Source organism: Zootoca vivipara, chromosome 5 (assembly GCF_963506605.1).
Source record: "Zootoca vivipara chromosome 5, rZooViv1.1, whole genome shotgun sequence".
NCBI lineage: Eukaryota > Metazoa > Chordata > Lepidosauria > Squamata > Lacertidae > Zootoca > Zootoca vivipara.
In genome coordinates this window covers 90,850,142-90,868,478 of record NC_083280.1, presented here as the reverse complement: position 1 = coordinate 90,868,478, position 18,337 = coordinate 90,850,142, and the positions used below count along the sequence as shown (strand labels likewise).

General features: G+C 42.7%; 1 protein-coding gene across 1 annotated transcript; it reads left to right on the top strand.

The window, feature by feature from the left end:
- Nucleotides 1–6,025: 6,025 nt before the first annotated feature.
- On the top strand, nt 6,026–14,430 carry AKAP3 (A-kinase anchoring protein 3). Its single transcript, XM_035138491.2, has 4 exons — nt 6,026–6,208; nt 7,350–7,442; nt 8,780–10,897; nt 14,117–14,430. The coding sequence occupies exons 1-4, from the start codon at nt 6,026–6,028 to the stop codon at nt 14,270–14,272; spliced, it is 2,550 nt and encodes an 849-aa protein (XP_034994382.2). The 3' UTR covers nt 14,273–14,430.
- Nucleotides 14,431–18,337: the final 3,907 nt, after the last annotated feature.

The following is an 18,337-nucleotide window of genomic DNA, read 5'->3' as shown; positions in this document are numbered from 1 at the left end:
TTCAGAAGGGGGGGGGGAATCAAAGACTCCCTCGCCATCATCGTAAAGGACTTTCTAAATTACATTCTACAAAAAATGACTACGGTAAACCTAAAGTTACCCAAAATCAAAGAGAAGGCCTTAAGGCGTGAGCATAACAGAAGATGAAATAAAATAAACAATTAAGCAGCATCAATCGCCAGGTGAAAATGGCAGGTGAATTTTATAAAAAAAAATTAAAAAACCTATATTAATATTTTGATTCCAAATTTAGAACTACTTTTTAATAATCGCTGGAAGGTGAACCTACCGTATTACAGATTTCTGGTAGAAATCTAGAATAATATTACTTTTGAAATAAAGTAAATATCCCAGTTGTACGGATTGTTGTAATTAATCAAGATGTTGAAATAGGTTTTTAAACTTTGACAGGTAGACTAAGTCATAGAGCACCTAGGGTTATTAATTTGAATAATTAAATCGGGGCAGATAGCTGACTCTATAAGGGGCGCATTAAATATAATTAATCACTGAAGCACTCCTGCAATGGTCCTTTCTATTCAGGCAACCAAAGCTTTTAATAAAGTTAATTGAGATTTTCTAAAAAGCTTATTAAAATTTCTGGAATTTGGCCAAAAAATATATATAGGAGTCATTAATCAACTTTAAAGCAACAATTTGGCTTATCTTCATATCAATGACAGGGATTGTAATATTTATTCAAATTGTAATGCTATTAAACAAGGCCTTATCTCCACCTTTATTTGCTTTTTATGTAGAACCTCCTGCTGAACTCATAAGAAATGACCCAAAAGTAGAGAATATCCCAATAAATCGTGCACAACACTGTATTTGAATATTTGCTTATTCTTTTTATTATTAACAAATCATGAACAATCAACAATCAATGTCTTTGATTTCAGATTTTGGCAGACGGTCAGGTCTTCAAATAAACTTAAAGGATATCAGAAACGCTACGTTTTAACAAAAAGAGGTTTTCTGGGAACAGAAAACAACTTATGGAAAAATTACACATATATCAACACATTACAAGTCAATAAAATATTTGGTCGAGATTCTCCCTAAAAAAACCTTGAGATTGCTAGAAAAAGATAACTTCAAACCTGTCATTATAAGCTGTAAAAAATAATACATCCCCCCCCCCCCAAGATGGAGCAAAATGAGTATTTCCTGGCGAAGAAAAAATTCTTACATAAAAAAATGAATATTCTACTATGACACATGATTGGGGGGGAAATCAAGATTTTTAATAAAAAATCCATGATATATAAACTAAATATTTTACTAAATAAAAGTGCCTGCTGCACAAAGTTGAAAAGCATTTGCATAACACTAAATGTGGTCTATCATATTTATTTAGTAAATATTTAAATAATAATAAAATAAAACATTTGCAATGACACAAATAAACAATGGACACAAGCTTTACTGAAGGCCTTATTTATCTCAGAGCTTTCTTTTTCTTTTTAAGGAAAACTTAACATTGGACAACACAGTCTCCCCAAGGAACTAAATAAACCGGAAACTCTTGTGTTGCCTTGTAAAAGGCGGAGAGGTGGATTGCCATGCTTAGTTGTGCAAGTCTGATTAAAGAAAGGAAGTTATGAAACTGTTGTGTGTGTTTATATGTTTTTTGCTCATCTAAGGCAGGCTAGTTCATGTTTTTGTCCCTTGAAAATACATATTCAGATAGTTTTATCTGAGGATCACTGCATTACGTCACTTTGTTTACAATCTAATCCTAAATCCATACTGAAGGGTGGGCTAAGGGTATGAGAGGCTATCAGATGGTGGCAATGTAAAGTTATTAAGAAGGCCTGGGAAGTGATATACTGTACAAAGATCTGAAGAAAGTGCTGGAAATGATCTTTGTTTAAAAACAAAACAAAAGCTATGATTCTGAAAGGTACAGGAGTTAATGAGCTTATTGTACAAAAGACTGTGTTCCTGCATCTGAGAGTCGACGCCATGCAGAACATATCATGCAGGTCATATTAGATAATCTGAAACCCGAGAAAGAGAAAGGACATTGTTTATTTATTTATTTTTAAAAGAGGAAATGTTTAATGCATCCCTTGCAAGCTTTGTGTATGGGTTTTTACATTAGCTGAACTTTTAAAGGTTGCTTGTAATAACATGAGTAAGGTTTTAAAATTGGATTATTAAGAATATAATATTTTATGAATAAGCATAAAATAATGGAACCAGGAGGGGGAGTGGAGGGAAGTCAATTAAGATGTATGATTTAAACTTTTGATTGTGATGTTTTGTTTTGTTTTTTGTTATTATAAAATTAATAAATTGTATCATCATAATAATAATCCAAAATCCATACTGGGCAGGGTAGTTGTAGAAAAAGGATGGCTAAGCTCCTGTACCTTCAGTATCTGAACGGAAGAGCAGGTGCCATTTTGCCCAGCCAGCTCCAACTTTGGCAACTCCCTCCAGCACATTTTGTGGGATATGATCCATGAGAGGCAGTCAAGTTCAACATTCCTTGTAATGCTAGAAAAGACATGCGAGGGGGTGTTTGATCCAGCCAGTCGAAAACTTCCTGTTCCTCCTGGCTGGAACATCCTTCCTTTTGCATGTGATAGAAGGTGGGCGTGACCTAACCTGTTCAGGTAACAAAAGGACGAGTCACGAAGCACACCCTCCTCTCTTTTTGACTTCCTTCTTCGTTTGACCAGCTTTTAGCTAGGACTGCTCAGCTAGCAGAAACACTGGGATTATTTCCCCATATGGGGTAGATCCACATGTACATATTTGTAACTAAGTCTGCCTTTAGGAATCCAACTGTGAACTGAATTCTTTTAAGAGGGATTCAAGGGGACTGAATTGTAGAACCACACGAGCCTGTAGCCAGCTATCTGCTGTGCCCATAAGAAGGGGGAATGTAACTTTGCTACATAAAGGAACTTGCTAACGCAAGTTAGGAAGCATATTCATAAACAATATATCCTCTCCTGCCACCCTGAACATTCCCACATACAGTGGACACTTGGGTTGCGAACATGATCCATGCGGGAGGCACATTCACAACCCGCAGCGTTCGCAACCTGCAGCGCCACATCTGCGCACGCGCAGGTTGCGATTCGGCGCTTCTGCGCATGTGCAAACTGTTATTTTAGTCCTTCTGCGCATGCGCGAGTGCCGAAACCTGGAAGTAACCTATTCCGGGACTTCCGGGTTCGGCGCGGTGCGCAACCCGAAAATGCGCAACCTGAAACAGCCGTAACCCGAGGTATGACTATATTTTAAGCGCAGAGGGCTTCTCTTTTCCACAAGGGAATGATTAAAGGAGCCTTTAATTTCATATCTCATCCCGGCCTTGGGTTAGCCTGGCCCCCTCCTTGCAGTGTTGACTGTTGCCATGGAAAAGCCAGTTTCTCCTTGTGCTTTGTGATGTCAGTCTGCATTCTGGCAAGTGGAGGGTAAGAGAGGAGACCACAGTGTGGGGAGCTTTCAAAGAATATCCTAGAAGTTTTTGGTGGGTGGGAATTCTTTTGGATGCTCGCGTTGATGTGATAGAGGTAGGCAAGGGCCCTTGGTTCTGCAGTGAGCACATTATGGCGAATTTAAAGGTGTGGAACTGGGTGGTGACATAGCTGCCAAGTTCTCCCTTTTTTAAGGGAAATTCCCTTATGCTGAATAGGCTTCCTTGTGAGAAAAGGGAAAACTTGGCAGCTATGGGTGGTGATAAGCGACATCTGCTGAAATTCCTTTTTCTCCATGACTTCTGAAGGCATGTTCTCTTTTCCACTTGGTGACCCTACTGAAGAGAGCCCTAATTTGACCAGGGGGCACCCGGAGAAAAAGAATGAACTCATGAATTCTTACCAGCTGGGTTGTACTTTTCCGTTCATCTACAGTGGTGCCTCGCTTAACGAATGCCCTGCTTAACGAATTTTCCGCTCAACGAAAGGTTTTTTCTAGTGGAGGTTGCCTCGCTAGACGAATTCGTTTCACGAAAAACTCGTCTAGCAAATCGCGGTTTCCCATAGGAATGCGTTGAAATTCAATTAATGCGTTCCTATGGGCAAAAAAAAATTCAATGCATTCCTATGGGATTCGCTAGACGAATTTTTCGTTATAAGAAAAGACCCGTGGAACTAATTAAATTCGTCTAGCGAGGCACCACTATACTCCAAAGATTGAGCCAAATGGCCTTGCTGCTGTTTTGTCTTTTTTGTAGTAAGGGTTAAGGATCAGGAAATTTCCCTTCTAGTGGGGCCCACCTAATTAATGAGAAGTGAATGAAAAATGGAATATTTGCATTTCTTCCAGGTTAAGAGAGTAAAGGGTTAAGTTCCTGTTGCTCTCACTCTTTGCCCTATTTCTGAGGTCACATGGGGGGATTTATCAGGTGCGCCTTTATGTAGAACTTGCTCACGGATCTTGAATATTGAGTAGCTGTTATAAACAGCTTAATAGGGCAATTTGCTAGGCAGTCACGCCAAAGGCACAAAGCCAAAGGCACAAAGGAAAGCCATTTCCTCTTTCCCAGGCTAAACATACCCAGCTCCTTCAACCATTCCTCAAAAGGTTTGGTTTCCACATCCTTGATCATCTTGGTCACCCCCCTCTGCCCACATTCCAGCTTGTCAATATCCTTCTTAAAATGGCGGCAACCGTAACTGATCACAGTACTCCATGTGTGATCTGTAAATTTCTTAACAATAAATCAACATTTGCTTTATTGTGCATGAATGTGAATACTTAAATGGCATGTACTTTCCCCCCAAGGATAATGCACAGATCAACTTAATTAACAACTCTGTTCATCAAAATATCTGTATTTTATGTCAGAAGTGAAATGGCTGAGATGCACAGGAAATATAGAGCGATGGGCAAAAGTGTGTAACTTTATAAAACCTCTGCTGTGTCAATTTCTCATTTTGCTCAATTAGTGGCACTCAGAATTGGAAAGGACAATTCCATTAGAGTAAATGGGAGTTGCAGGAGAGCATCCTGTTACTTAATTTCATTTCAATGGGGTTGGAAAAGGATAATTTTCCAATGGATTATCCCCAAGGATGTTTTGCTGTACTGGATTTGATGTTAATGCCCTACAACTTAGTGGAGAGCTGTCAACAGCAATTATTTTGTTCCTCTCTCATAGATTCTTTTATGTATATATATATATAGCAACTTATGGAAGCCATTCCTGGAAGTTGAGAGTGTCAGCAACATTTCAGAGACGTGTCTTGGGCCTACAAATCATATGAAAAAGAATGGTGGGTTTTTAGAAAAGGAAGAAAAAGGACAGAAAAGTTACCATAGTATAAGACAGGGACGTCCAACTCCCAAGAGACTGCGATCTACTCACAGGGGGGGGAAACTGGACGTGATCTACCCATTGGGGGGGGGAGGTCAAAGTTGTTGGCGGGATCAAATGCCCCTTTTCCTCCGCGGACAAAAACGAGCCCGCGATCGACTTCTAACAACTGGGGGTCGACCTGCCGATCGCGATCGACCTGTTGGACATCCCTGGCATAAGAGATTGAAAAACAATATTGGCATTCATGAATGTTTGATATCTTTGTTCTGTTTTTCTGCTGCCATTCCGAATTAGTTCATTTTGTGCTGGCGTTTTAGGTAGCTAGTTTTTCTAAAGTTATTGGGGGTATTGTGATTCATCGTTAGCGTGCTTCAACAAGTTAATAATGAGTTTTGTAGTTTTCTTGAATTATTTGTATTGCTATTTTTGATGTTGTTCTGCTTTGGTTTTGCTGTCTCCTTTAGGCTTTCTTCAAGATAGCAAAAGTGGAATGTAAATATAGATCTTTAAGAGAATCTGCTTCAGATAGGGATTGCAGTACTGTTTGTTTAACACTTTTTATTATCCTCCAGAAGCTACACAGGGTGGTATCCAGTGACACAGTTCTGCAAAGTGACTCTTCCAATCCTCTCTACTTGCACTCCATAAATCTGTTCTGGAGTCCCGTCCCGTCCCCAGGGGTGTAGGAAGGGGGGTGCGGTGGGTGTGGTGTGCCCCGGGTGTCATCCCTGAGGGAGTGACAATATGGCACACCGCGGAAGGTGGCACTTACCTGGGAGTGACACGGTGGCTCGGAGCACTGCGCTGCCCAAAACGGCAGCGTGGGACTTGTGTCCGCCAGGCAGACTCTGTGGGCAGCTTGCCGCCCCGCCCCCCCAGGCAGATCGCCGCCCCGCCCCGTGGGTGGCTCCCCCCGTCCCCCAACAGGTGCCGGAGCAGCTAGCTACTCCCCTGTTCCCCTCACCCCTCCATAGCAGATTTGGGGGCACTGGAAGAAGAGAGGGAAGTTTTGTTGTGTAAGTGTACATTCCTTCACTAGTGAAAATGCTTGGTTAGTGCCCAGTCAGAGTAGCTAGCTAGAGCACATGTATTGTACCTAAAACAGTACAATTTCTCCCTTACGTTTCCTTGTAATTTAAAGGATTTGCAGAAGCTAGGATGGCATTTACCAAAGCCTAGTTAAATGTGATATCTTGAGCTATTTTAGAAGGTACAAAAATTATACACACCCAGTACTTTTTTTCTGTTTTTTTAAAAAATGTGTAGGGTCAAGACTCAAGAAAATCACCATTTTATAGTTCAAATCGGGGGAAACAAATACAGTAAATGGACAAAAGTACCAAGATTCACAAAATGTTTAGGGGTATTGCATACCCCTCTGTCCCCCGCTCCAGAACAAAGCACTGTACATACATGTTCTTGTGGTTTAATTTAAGTTGAAGATCTTGTGCATATTAATGTCCCTTGTGTAGAAGGAGCTTGTCTGGTGAAGCAAAGCTGCAGTTCTAGCTTCTGGCCAGGGGTCTTGCTGTTGCTTAAAATGAGGGATTGCTTAAAAGGGCTGTGAATGCACTAGCAGAGCTGATACAGCACTGATATAGCTCAGTGGGTAGAGCATCAGACAATTAATCTTAGGGTTGTGGGTTTGAGCCCCATGAATCTACTTTGTGGACTTTTGTAGATATGTAACTTTGAAAACTCTGTGTTTCCTACCTCCAGTAATAGATGATAGGGATTTTTTTTTTTTTTTAAGGGAGAATGTTGTGTCTTGCCAGGGAGCCTCAGAATTTTAAGTTAACGCCTTGTTTTATTTAGGGTTTACATAATTTTAAAGGGGTTGAATGTTGTGATTTTGAAATCCAGACGTTTGCTTCTGCTTTTATAGAGTTCTATTTGAGTCTGTGTTTGTTTTTATTGACATTAACTTGTGTTAATTTTTTACAAATACATAATTCCCTTTTGATTCGTAAAGGTCTGGTAACTAGGTACAGTACAAATAAATCTGAATTAAGCTGAATTAATGGCCCCCTGGAAATTTAACTTTGGTTGTATTCCCTCTTTATTGCAGATGACAGAGAGTATCGACTGGTTGCAGAGCCAGAGTGGATTGTGTAAAGTTGATCGTTATACCGCAAGTGATGAGGAGGACCAGAACTGGGCAGTAAGAAGTTGATAGTTATTTCGGCATAATTGCTTTCGGGAGACTATGTTGTTGCTTCTTAATGTGATAGTACTGAAGATGTGTTTGATCCTTTACGTTTGAGCTCAGGTGCCGACAGGATTTCCTGCGTCCAGTATACTATATGTGAATTGGGTTCTCTGACCCAGTGACAAAGAGCACACAGATTTGCATAAAATGTGTTTTCCTTTGCAGGTGGAGGGGAACGCCCCAAAATAAACCAGCAGCCACAAATGTAATGTCTATCAGACAGAATCTGAACTGGTGAAGCTTTTCCCCATAGTTCTGCTTCCATACCAGAAAAGGCCTGTTGAATTTCTGCCTGCCACAGGGCACAAGGCACAAGGACCCTGCTTCTCCCAGTACTAGCTCTAAGCCAGGGGTGTCCAAACTTTTTTCAAAGAGGGCCAGATTTGATGAAGTAAACATGTGTGAGGGCCGACCGAAGGGCCGACCAAAGTTGTTGTTGAGCTTTTTTTACAATTTTACCCCAAAGTTGTTGAGCTTTTTACTTTTTATTGGATAGAAGTTGTTGAGCTTTGTTTGTTTTTTTGAGCTTTTTAAAGGATTTCCCCCCCCCCCCAAGAAACAAACTGCACCAGGGGCCAGATGAAACCGACCGGTGGGCCAGATTAGGCCCCAAAACAGACTTTGGACATGCCTGCCTAGGTTTCCCATCCCGTATCTACTTATCTGGGAGTAAGTCCCATGAAACAGAAAGAGACTTCTATTACAGTACCACCTCTACTTACGAATAACTCTACTTACGAATGTTTCTACTTACGAATGGAGCTCCGTCCGCCATCTTGGATGTGGTTTAGATAGGATTTTTTCTACTTACGAATTTTTTCTCCAAATGCATTCCTATGGGATTCGACTTACAAATGTTTTCTACTTACAAATGTGCGTTTGGAACACATTAAATTCGTAAGTAGAGGTACCACTGTATAGCCTAATTGCATCACACATTGGGGTTATATTCCAGAGGCAGCACGTATACACGAAAATCATATATAGCTATTTATTCACCTGGCTGACAAGGGGCGGAAACCCCACAGGAAGCCCTACCCCGTTGTCTCCCCTGCCTTCCCTCACTCCTCCACATGCGAGCAGGGGCAGAGGAAGGGGGGGCGTGATGGATGCCCTGAGGGGGGTGACAAAATGCCGGGTGGCACAGACTAGGCAATCCATATCCATTAGAATGGCACTTGTGACTTTCAGTGTTTCCCGGAATCAAAAGAGCGAGGAAGTTGTACTTAGTGACTACAAAAACCACGGGAACTAAACCGTTGTGAAATTGTCTTTTGTTTACTGTTTAGACCGACTCATCCAAGAAGCTTTGTCAGCAAACTGCCCCTGATCCACTCAAAGTTTTAAGTTGGCTCCGAAAAGATTTGGAAAACTGTGCCATCGGAGTCCAGAATGTGTTGAATGCCAGTAACAACGCAGGGGGAGCAAAATCGAGGGACCCATCCACAACGAGGCAAAACATGCCGCAACGCAATGTACGTTCCCCGGGCGGTTTCAGTGTCTGCGATGAGGAATTCAGTGTGAACGTCAGGTCCAACACGGCTTCTCCCACCTTTCACTTGTCCATGAAGGCTGCTTGTCAGAAGGAATCCAAGGATGAAGAAAGCGATGGCTCTACTTCACCAAACACAAATCCTGATCCAGATGACGTATCTTTTTATTGCAATAGGCTTTCCAACCTTGCCATAGCTATGGCCCGGAAAGAGATGACCGACCGGTCAGATGGCAACAACACGTGCATACATAAGTCGCTTTATGGCCCTGCTGGGGACCATGGCCACAGGTCTATCGGGGTGGGCACGGAGGACATCAAGCACAATGTACCACCCAAGATGTGTGAAGGCGAATATGAAGAAACTCCAGCTTCTAAGAAGAAAACCACATTTTATTACAAAGAAGAAAATGCCGAAATACCTAATAAGAGTGACCCTTACAGGGACGGGATCAAAGGCTGCAACCGCAAGAAGCGCTTTGGTCAAGACGAGTATGGCAACTCGCTTAGCAAAGGCATATTGGTTTATGCCAACAACGTGGTTTCAGATATGATGGTCTCGGTTATGAAGACCATGAAGGTGAAGGTGAACGACTCAAACATTGCTTGTGCAGTGCTGAAGAAGGTTCTGCTGAAGCACTCCAAAGAGGTTGTGTCTGATTTCATAGACTCCTGCATGAAGAACTTACACGATGTCACCGGAACGCTCATGACCGACTCTGACTTTGTTTCAGCCGTGAAGCGAAGCCTCTTCACCCAGGGAAGTCAGAAGGCGTCTGAAATTGTCCAAGCCATGCTGAATCGGTTACACAATGCTTTGATTGTACAGAAGCACGTGAGCGATAGGGGAAGGTCTCAGAGCATGGCCTTTGCAAGTGTCAAGACAGGGTCCGGACATGATGGAAAGTCTCAAAACATGAGGTTTTCTGCCACGAAAACAGAATCTTGTAAAGAAAAAGAAATGACCTGTGCAGAAACCGTGGGCAACCACATAATAAAGGAGGGCCTCACCATGTGGCACCAGAAACAACATGACGACTGTACAAATCCCCAGTCATCAAAGGCTGGGTGGAATCCAGAAAATCCAGATCTTGCTAACCTCACAACAGATTCTTGGGCAAGAGACCTGATTGTGACAGCATTACTGCTGATACAATATCATCTAGTCCAGCAGGAGAATGCATTGAAGGAGGCCGAATGTGGTAGGAGCAGCAAGGTGGGTGGAACCGGTTTCGGGTTCTTGTCTCAAGATAAAGGTGGCAATGCCTGTCCACTACCTTTAGCAAAACAGTTTGAATCGCTGAAGCAAAGTGACGACGAGCAGTGTGAGACAAATGCCGAAAATGATATGTCAAGTGTCGTAGTCATGCTCATGCAAAAGCTCATCAATGAGACGGTCAACAAATTAGGAGGAAACGCTGGAACTTTGATGGCAGACGAGGCCTACAAGAGCGCTTACAAATGCCCCGAGGGACCTGGGCCTTCAGGCGCTACCGAAGGAGACCACTCCTATGAGGAGGCCATTTCTGGACTGACCAAAATGATTCTGGATCAGTTTGACGTCAACAGGAAGGAAGGAGGCAGCGGGCCGTTCATTGACAACCTGGTGGATACAGTGACCAAATTGTGTCTCATGATAGCCAAATACAGCAATCCTGAGTCAGCTCTGGGGGATATGGGAGACGGGGAAGATGCTTGCGGGCCTCTGTATGCAAAGGCCACAGATTCTGCAGAAAGCCGAATAGGGTCAGGGGAAGACACACTGTCTGGCCGCAAAGTGGTTGTAACCAACCAGAATGCTCCGGAGAACATTCAAAACAAACAGCTTCAAGCCATTCTTCAGTGGGTAGCAGCCTCTCAGCTGAACGTCCCTGTGTTGTACTTCATGGATGATGATGAAGAGACCCTGAATAAGGTAAATGGGGGGGGGAACTAGTGGGGGCATTTGCGTGGGGTAGTATTAAGTTGTGCATGTATTGCAATAAGTTTTGTTGCCTCTGTATTTCCCTGATATATCACAGATAACCTTTCAGGCAGGGGTATTGGGGAGGCATCTTCCAATTTCGGTTACTCTCCCTCTTGCCCATCCCCTTCTCTCATCTCTTTTCCTCCTGCTGCAACCTCTCCTTCTGCTCAGGTTGCTTCCATGCAGAAAAGAAAATTGCTCAAATGGAAGGAGAAAACAGCAGCTCTTTAGAACCCCAAAGATTCCAAATAACTCACTAATCATCAGTCACAGTTTTTACTTCATTCATTGGTGAAAAACACTGAAAGGTGGGAGCACCCTGGCTGGCCTCTTCTCATACTTAGGCAGCTTAGAAAGTTGCCTGAATATTTTGCTTCCTAACTTTCTTTCCAAGAATGCTAGAGACTTTTTTTTTAAGTGAAAGCTCAGAGTCTGGGCCCCCTTGCAGGCTTGAGCCCTGGAGAACTGCTCCAATTGCACCATTATAATCAGTGCTATTTTTCTAGAAAAATAGGTGCCGGAACTCATTCTTTTAGAATGGCAATGGCACCTACCTGAGAGATGGCGGAACTGAGTTCTGGTTAGTTATGGCTGGAAAAAAGCCCTGATTATAATGTTGCCATTGGATGAGTTTAATCTTGTTCAAATGGTATTTGGTACCATTAGTCAAATTTGGACATTTAGTTGGTACAGAACCACAGAACACAGTTTTCTGGTAGTTCCAGTTCTAGGTCTGTGAACTGTCCAAGATGATGGTGATACTATTTAGCCCCACAATCTTTGTCCTATGGGATGCCTCAGGGCCCTATTTTATCCCCTGTACTCTTTAATATCTACATAGAGACACTGGCAGTGGTCATCTGGGTTTTGCAAGAAACAAAGCAATAGTCATGCCAATCTTCAAGAAAGGCCAACCCAGTGACCCAGAGAACTATAGACCCATTAGCTTGTTATCAATAAAGGGGGAAATTATGCCTGCTACCTCTGCACTAGACTGCCTGCCTTTCTGAATGCTAATAGCATCTTTATTGAGATACAAGCTACATTTAGAGAGAACTACTTAACTTTCCAAACACTGTATACAGTGGTACCTTGGTTTACAACCATAATCCGTTCCGGAGGTCCGTTTGTAAACCAAAACAGGTTGTAATCCAAGGCGCACTTTCACCACTAATGGGGCCTCCAAAAATATTTTTTTTCGTAATCCCGAAAAAATGGGTTGTAATCCAAAAAAGGTTGCAGACCGGGACACGCACTTCTGGGTTTGACGTGTTTGTAATCCAAAACGTATGCAAACCAAGTTACCACTGCAGTTCTATTCCACCTTGCCGAGACCTCTACAAGCAAACTGTATGTAGCTTTTATGGACCAAAAATCAGCCTTCAATTCCATCACCAGAGCCAAGTTATGGGGAAAGTAGGACAAGGTTCTGGTTGACAATAGACTTTTCTGCCTCATCAAGGCAGCTATTAGTCAGATGTGGTACCCAGCGACAGCTTTTCAAGTGAAATATCTCTGTCTAGAGGAATCAGACAGTGCTGCATCCTTGCACCATCCTTGTTTAACATATTTATAAATGACCTAGAGGATGACCCACCTGGCCACAAGCCCAAACCTGGGGTCAGGATGACACCATTAGTACTGTATGCTGATGACGCAGCCATTCTGTAATGTTCCAGACCAGGAGAAACTAAAGAGGTTCATGTCTTATTGTGTACAGAATGATCTAAAAATTAACTTTGGGAAATCTAACATCTTGGGTTTTGAGAAGAAATTTTCCCAATGCAAATGGTCACTAGACAGGCATTAGAAGCTTTCAATACCTGGGGCCGACATTCCATCACACGACGACATGGACCACCCATAGATCTGTGGCCCTCCAGAAAGCACAAGTTAGTCAGCCGGCCACTCTTTACCAAAGGGTATATTCCACCTACCGTCAAAGTATTCAATGCCCAAACAGCTGCCCAATTACTATATGCCTCTAATATCTGGGGTGGAGGAATAACATTTGAGTTGAATCATCTCCAGGCAAAATTCTTGAAGCCTCTCCTCCAGATCTCATGGAAACTGGGGGGGGTGCCCTCTACTGACCAGGGTCTGGTGGGCAGCCTTAAAATACCAGCTTAAGGTCAATGTTTTCAAACTGGGCACAGGACTTCTCCAACACGTAGCTCAGAACAATTTCATAAGATGCTGGTCCAAGCTCAACGCCCGAAAAGCTTCCTCAATTGGGCTGTCCCCATCTCTTCTTGAGCACTTGGGCTTCAACATAGCCTTTAAATCACTAAAACAAAACCGTGGGCCATTGTGTACGGTGATCTACAGGCCCGTTCATACTCATTCTGCTCACCAAGAGCTGTGAGTTTACAGTATATCGGGACACTTTACATAGCTGAATATCTAAAGAACTTGACAGTGGTCAACTACCGCTGACTTTTTACCAAGGACAGACTGAATCTCTTTCCTTCTGAATTGCTTCAAGGCAAATTTGTGAGTATTCCCTACTCTGCTAGCTTATGCCCCTGTACGAATCAGGTAGTAGAATCTATACAGCATATTCAACTGGCCTGCAGACTATACAAGCAGGTCAGACAACAAAAGATTATTCCTTTAAGTGCAAACCTTCCAGAAAGACCCACACAATTTTATGTTAGGCACCTATTAGAGGATAGGATTCCAAGCGTATCTTTGGCAGTTGCCAACTTTCTTTCTGAGGTGGTCAGGATCAGAGAGCACTTTGTATTAGTTAAAGGTCTGGGACAAGCTTCGTTTTATCCGACGCTCAAGTATTATGGATGTATTTTGTATTTTTATGTGCTGGAATCTATTTGTGGGTCTTTGGACTGCATTAAAGAATTGACTGACTAGGCAATGTTCTGCTTCCAGATGTTTTGGACTACAACTCTCCATCAGGCCCAGCTAGCATGAGTAACGGTTAGGGATAACAGAAATTTAGTTTGGAAAAGCTGGACGACACTATGTTGACTTACCCCTGTGCTGGGCCTGATTGTATAAACTGGGCTTATGAGTAGAAAATAATTTTGGAAATTGGCTATTGGGCAGATGGTGGAGGAGGGTGGGAATGTGAAAGTTCTGGTGGGGGGATATGAACCAATACCAGCTCTCCAAATAAATCACACTCATCGCTGTCTTTTCGCCCAACAGCTTCAGCAACTCTCCACAGTGGCCGTGGACAGGGGCTACAGCGTAGGAGAAGTGATGCAGGCAGTTCTGAAGTATGAGAAGGAAAGGCAGCTGGGGGAGGCCTTGGGCAACTTTGTGCGGCTGCCGGTTCTGGACTGGCTGCTTCAAAATCTGTGAACACGGCGGCCTCTCCCTGCCCCCCTCCAAGCGCAGGCTTCTCTTCCGTCACAGCATTAATTTCCACAGCACTCATTGGTCAGATATGATGTTATGAGTTTTACTAAATCTTCCCCTGCTGAGCAGTCAAATGAATAAAAGGAAATACTTAAGTGGCGGGGCAGTCTTCATTCCTAGGCATTTCAACTTAAATGGGGCATTTGAGTCCAGCTTTGGAACTTGCTCCTCCAGTGATGGCCACCGACTTGGAGGGCTTTAAAAGGAGACAAATTCATGGAGGAGAGGCTTTTGGTGGCTATGCTTTATCACTACAGTTGGAGGCATCAATGCTTCTGAATGTCAGTTCCTGGAAGCCACTGGAGGGAAGAGAAGCTCTTGGTTTCGTGTCCCATTCCCTGGCTTCTCACAGGCATCTGGTTAACCTCTGTGACAATGGGATGCTGGACTTAGGTGGGCAGCAGGCTGGATCTAAATTGTTTTTCTTGCAGCAGTTATTCTGTTGCAAATGTTTTAAATACTACATTCTTTGTCACCAATGTTATTTGAATTATACTCTGTCTCTTACCGTTCCTCTAGAGCAAAGAGGCTTATTAGTGAGGCCACAGAGCCTTGAGGCCTCCCTGCACTAATGATTTAGAGTTTCACAGGAGCACAAAACTTATTTGACAGAGGGACCGGCCATACCCTCAGACTTCAAGTTGACACTGCAAGCCATCGTTTATGAATGCTTACAAAATTATGTGGGTGATCGGAGTTCAGATGCCACTCCTGTTGAAAGCATCATTTCCTCCTCTTAAGCTCAAAATACAAAATACATTTTTTTACAGAGTTCAAAACCACATGGCTCCCTCCAATGCTTCCATTAGAAAGTAGTAATTTCAATATTATCGCAGCAATCAAGATTTTATGGCTACCTTAATCATTTTGCGAAATCATCTGTGTTGTGGAACCTTGTGCTATTATGGGATTCCAACCAAGTCATGGCTAAAACGAATTTGGTTTTGCTTAATGTTAATGATCTGGGAACATCAGCAAAAAACAACCACCCAGAAATGAAGCTTTCTGGTGAAAGACTGATCCAGATATTGCTTTGTTCTGGGAAACTCACCAGAAACGTAAAAGGTAAAGTTAAAGGACCCCTGGACAGTTAAGTCCAGTTAAAGGTGACTATGGGATGCAGCACTCACCTCGCTTTTCAGGCCAGGAGAGCCGGTGTTTGTCCACAGACAGCTTTCCAGGTCATGTGGCCGACATGATTAAACCACTTCTGATGCACGGAGGACCATGACGAGTCCCACAGAGCACGGAAACACCAGTTACACTCCTGCCGCAGTGGTACCTACTTATCTATTTGCACTGGTATGTTTTCGAACTGCTAGGTTGGCAGGAGCTGGAACAGAGCAATAGGAACTCACCCCATCACATGGATTCGCACTACTGACCTTCGGATCGGCAAGCCCAAGAGATTCAGTGGTATAGACCACAGCGCCACCTGTGTCCCTGCTCACCGGAAAGACCCCACCCTTAGCAAGCTTACAGGTTGTTGCATCAGATAATATTTTGCTGCATCAGATAATATTTTGCTGCATTTGGAAGCCCTAAACCTGAGGGGTGGTGGTGGTTATTACCATCTTTTTCATCTTCTGTTGCTCCTCTCAACTGGTAGATTTGCTTTGGGAACCCAAGGGTCGCTATCTGTTTCGTCATGGCACAACTGGGGACTTGAAGTTGTCTTTGACATTAGTCTACTGTCCCAACTCCCACCACCAGCTACCCTTCCTGCATGGGATACCTCAATGATTAAAGTAATAAGAAGGGTGGAGTAGCACGTAGCATTTTCTCCTATATTTAATAGTCTCACCTCACTGATGCATGGAGTTCTATCCTTTAGAACAGGCTTCCTCAACCTCGGCCCTCCAGATGTTTTTGGCCTACGACTCTCATGATCCCTAGCTAGCAGGACCAGTGGTCAGGGATGATGGGAATTGTAGTCTCAAAACAACTGGAGGGCCGAGGTTGAGGAAGCCTGCATTAGAACATAACTACAGTACACCTTTTCATGCAACACACAGAAAGTTTATTACTCTGGCAATACGTTCCTTACATCCAAGACTTTAGGGCCAGCAAGGCTCCTTTTTGTGGCGGATAAGCTTAAATCCTCTTTAACTGAATATTTTGAGTCAAATACTTTGCCTGAGCTCTCCCAGGTGACACCATGGGATGCCATGAAATTTGTAACCATGAGAAACCAGAGGGAGGTGTCTGAAACTACCTCTCTCTTTTTGTAAAGTACCTAGAACCTCCTTGATTAAAGAAATCTCTGATTTGGAAGTTCCTTACAAATGTACTAGGAGCTCTAAAGTTTATTATAAGCTTGTGGCTAAACAGGCTGACTTACAAGCTTATGAATCATAGAGTTGGAATGGACCACAGGGGCCATCTAGTCCAATCTTCTGCAATGCAAGAATCTTTCACACACACACACACCCATGTGGGGCTCGAAGCCACAACCCTGAGATTAAGAGTCTCATGTTCTGCCAACTGAAATTGCCAAGATCCCTAAACCTTTACTATTAAGAAGGCAATGCTATTTTGAGTTTGGATGAAACAATTCTAAGTTCCTTGCCAATGCGATTACAGAAAAGAAGTGTGGTTTCTTGTGTCCTCAGTTCAAAGGGCAGGAACTGTCGGACCACAGGTGAGATCCGCTGTGCATTCACTTATTTGTACTCAGCTCTTTATGGGTTAAGATTCACTGGATCAATTTGCCATTGACAGCTTTTCGCCCAATGTTCACATGCCTCAGCTGAGTACAGATCATAGAGACCATCTTAACAGCCCTGAATAGTTAGTTGGGAGGTAGCTATCAGCTCTCTTAACAATGGGGAACCTCTGTGATACATTGGAAGAGGCATGGTGATTCCTGGCCTCACTTTGAAGCAGCCTTCCTTCGTATACATTCTAGCTGAGCTTTGGTCCTTTTTGACCTTCATTTTAAGTACTGAATTCTAATTTTCTGGAAATTATTCTCCTTTGAAATTTAAAAGGGACCCCATTGCACTTTCTGGACAACTTTCCATTTACATTGATAGCACTGTGGTCCCTTATTCTTATTTGTACCTGCACCTCACACCAGATCCTGGAGGCATTCTGGATTAACTCCAGGATCAGCTCTCCTCTAGTTACAGGTGAAACTCGGAAAATTAGAATATCGTCAAAAAGTGCATTTGTTTCAGCAATGCAACTTTTTTTTCCTTTTAATTTTTACAAATGCTTTCTTTTGGAAATTCCACAGTAATAAAACAAATAGTTACAATAATACAAAAATAAACATCGCTATTACATTTCATTAATTAGATTACATTTATAATTGACCTGCCTAACGTCAAATAATTACAATGACCACAAATAAAGGCTTGACATACTCTTGCTTTGCATGTCATGCATCTATCTCATATATTGGTTTCACCTTTTAAATTGCGTTACTGAAATAAATGCACTTTTCGACGATATTCTAATTTTCCGAGTTTCACCTGTAGTTGTTTCTAGAATTTTTCTCTTTGTTGACACCTCAACAAAACTCATATAACAAGAGTGACTGAAATGGCCCCGTCATTAAAATACATTCTCCTTTGCTTGGGTCCTTTTATTTCCTTCAGGGTTGTTACCAAATTATTAGCCCAGACTGTTCTTTACATTTCTGGAAAACCCAGTAAAATACACATCTGCAGTCACTGTTGGAGTTGAAGTTCATTGATAGCACTTTTAAATTTTCTTTTCTTCGTGGGTGTCCTGTCACATGCGTGGTGACGTTTCTGTGGGTGGCCTCTAACACCAAACCCCTTATTCCGTTTGCTTCTCACCTGAGCATAAGCCGGCTGTTTTGCTTCCAGTGGCCTAGTGGCACCAGTCACTGGAGACGGAGGGCAAACATGGAATTTCAACAACACAGTTAGAAAAAGTTGTTTTCTCAAGATCTCTATGAAATTCATGTGAGAGATTATCTTGGAAACTGGAATGGTAGCACATATAAAAGGCTTTTAAAGTGTGTGTGTGTGTGTGTAC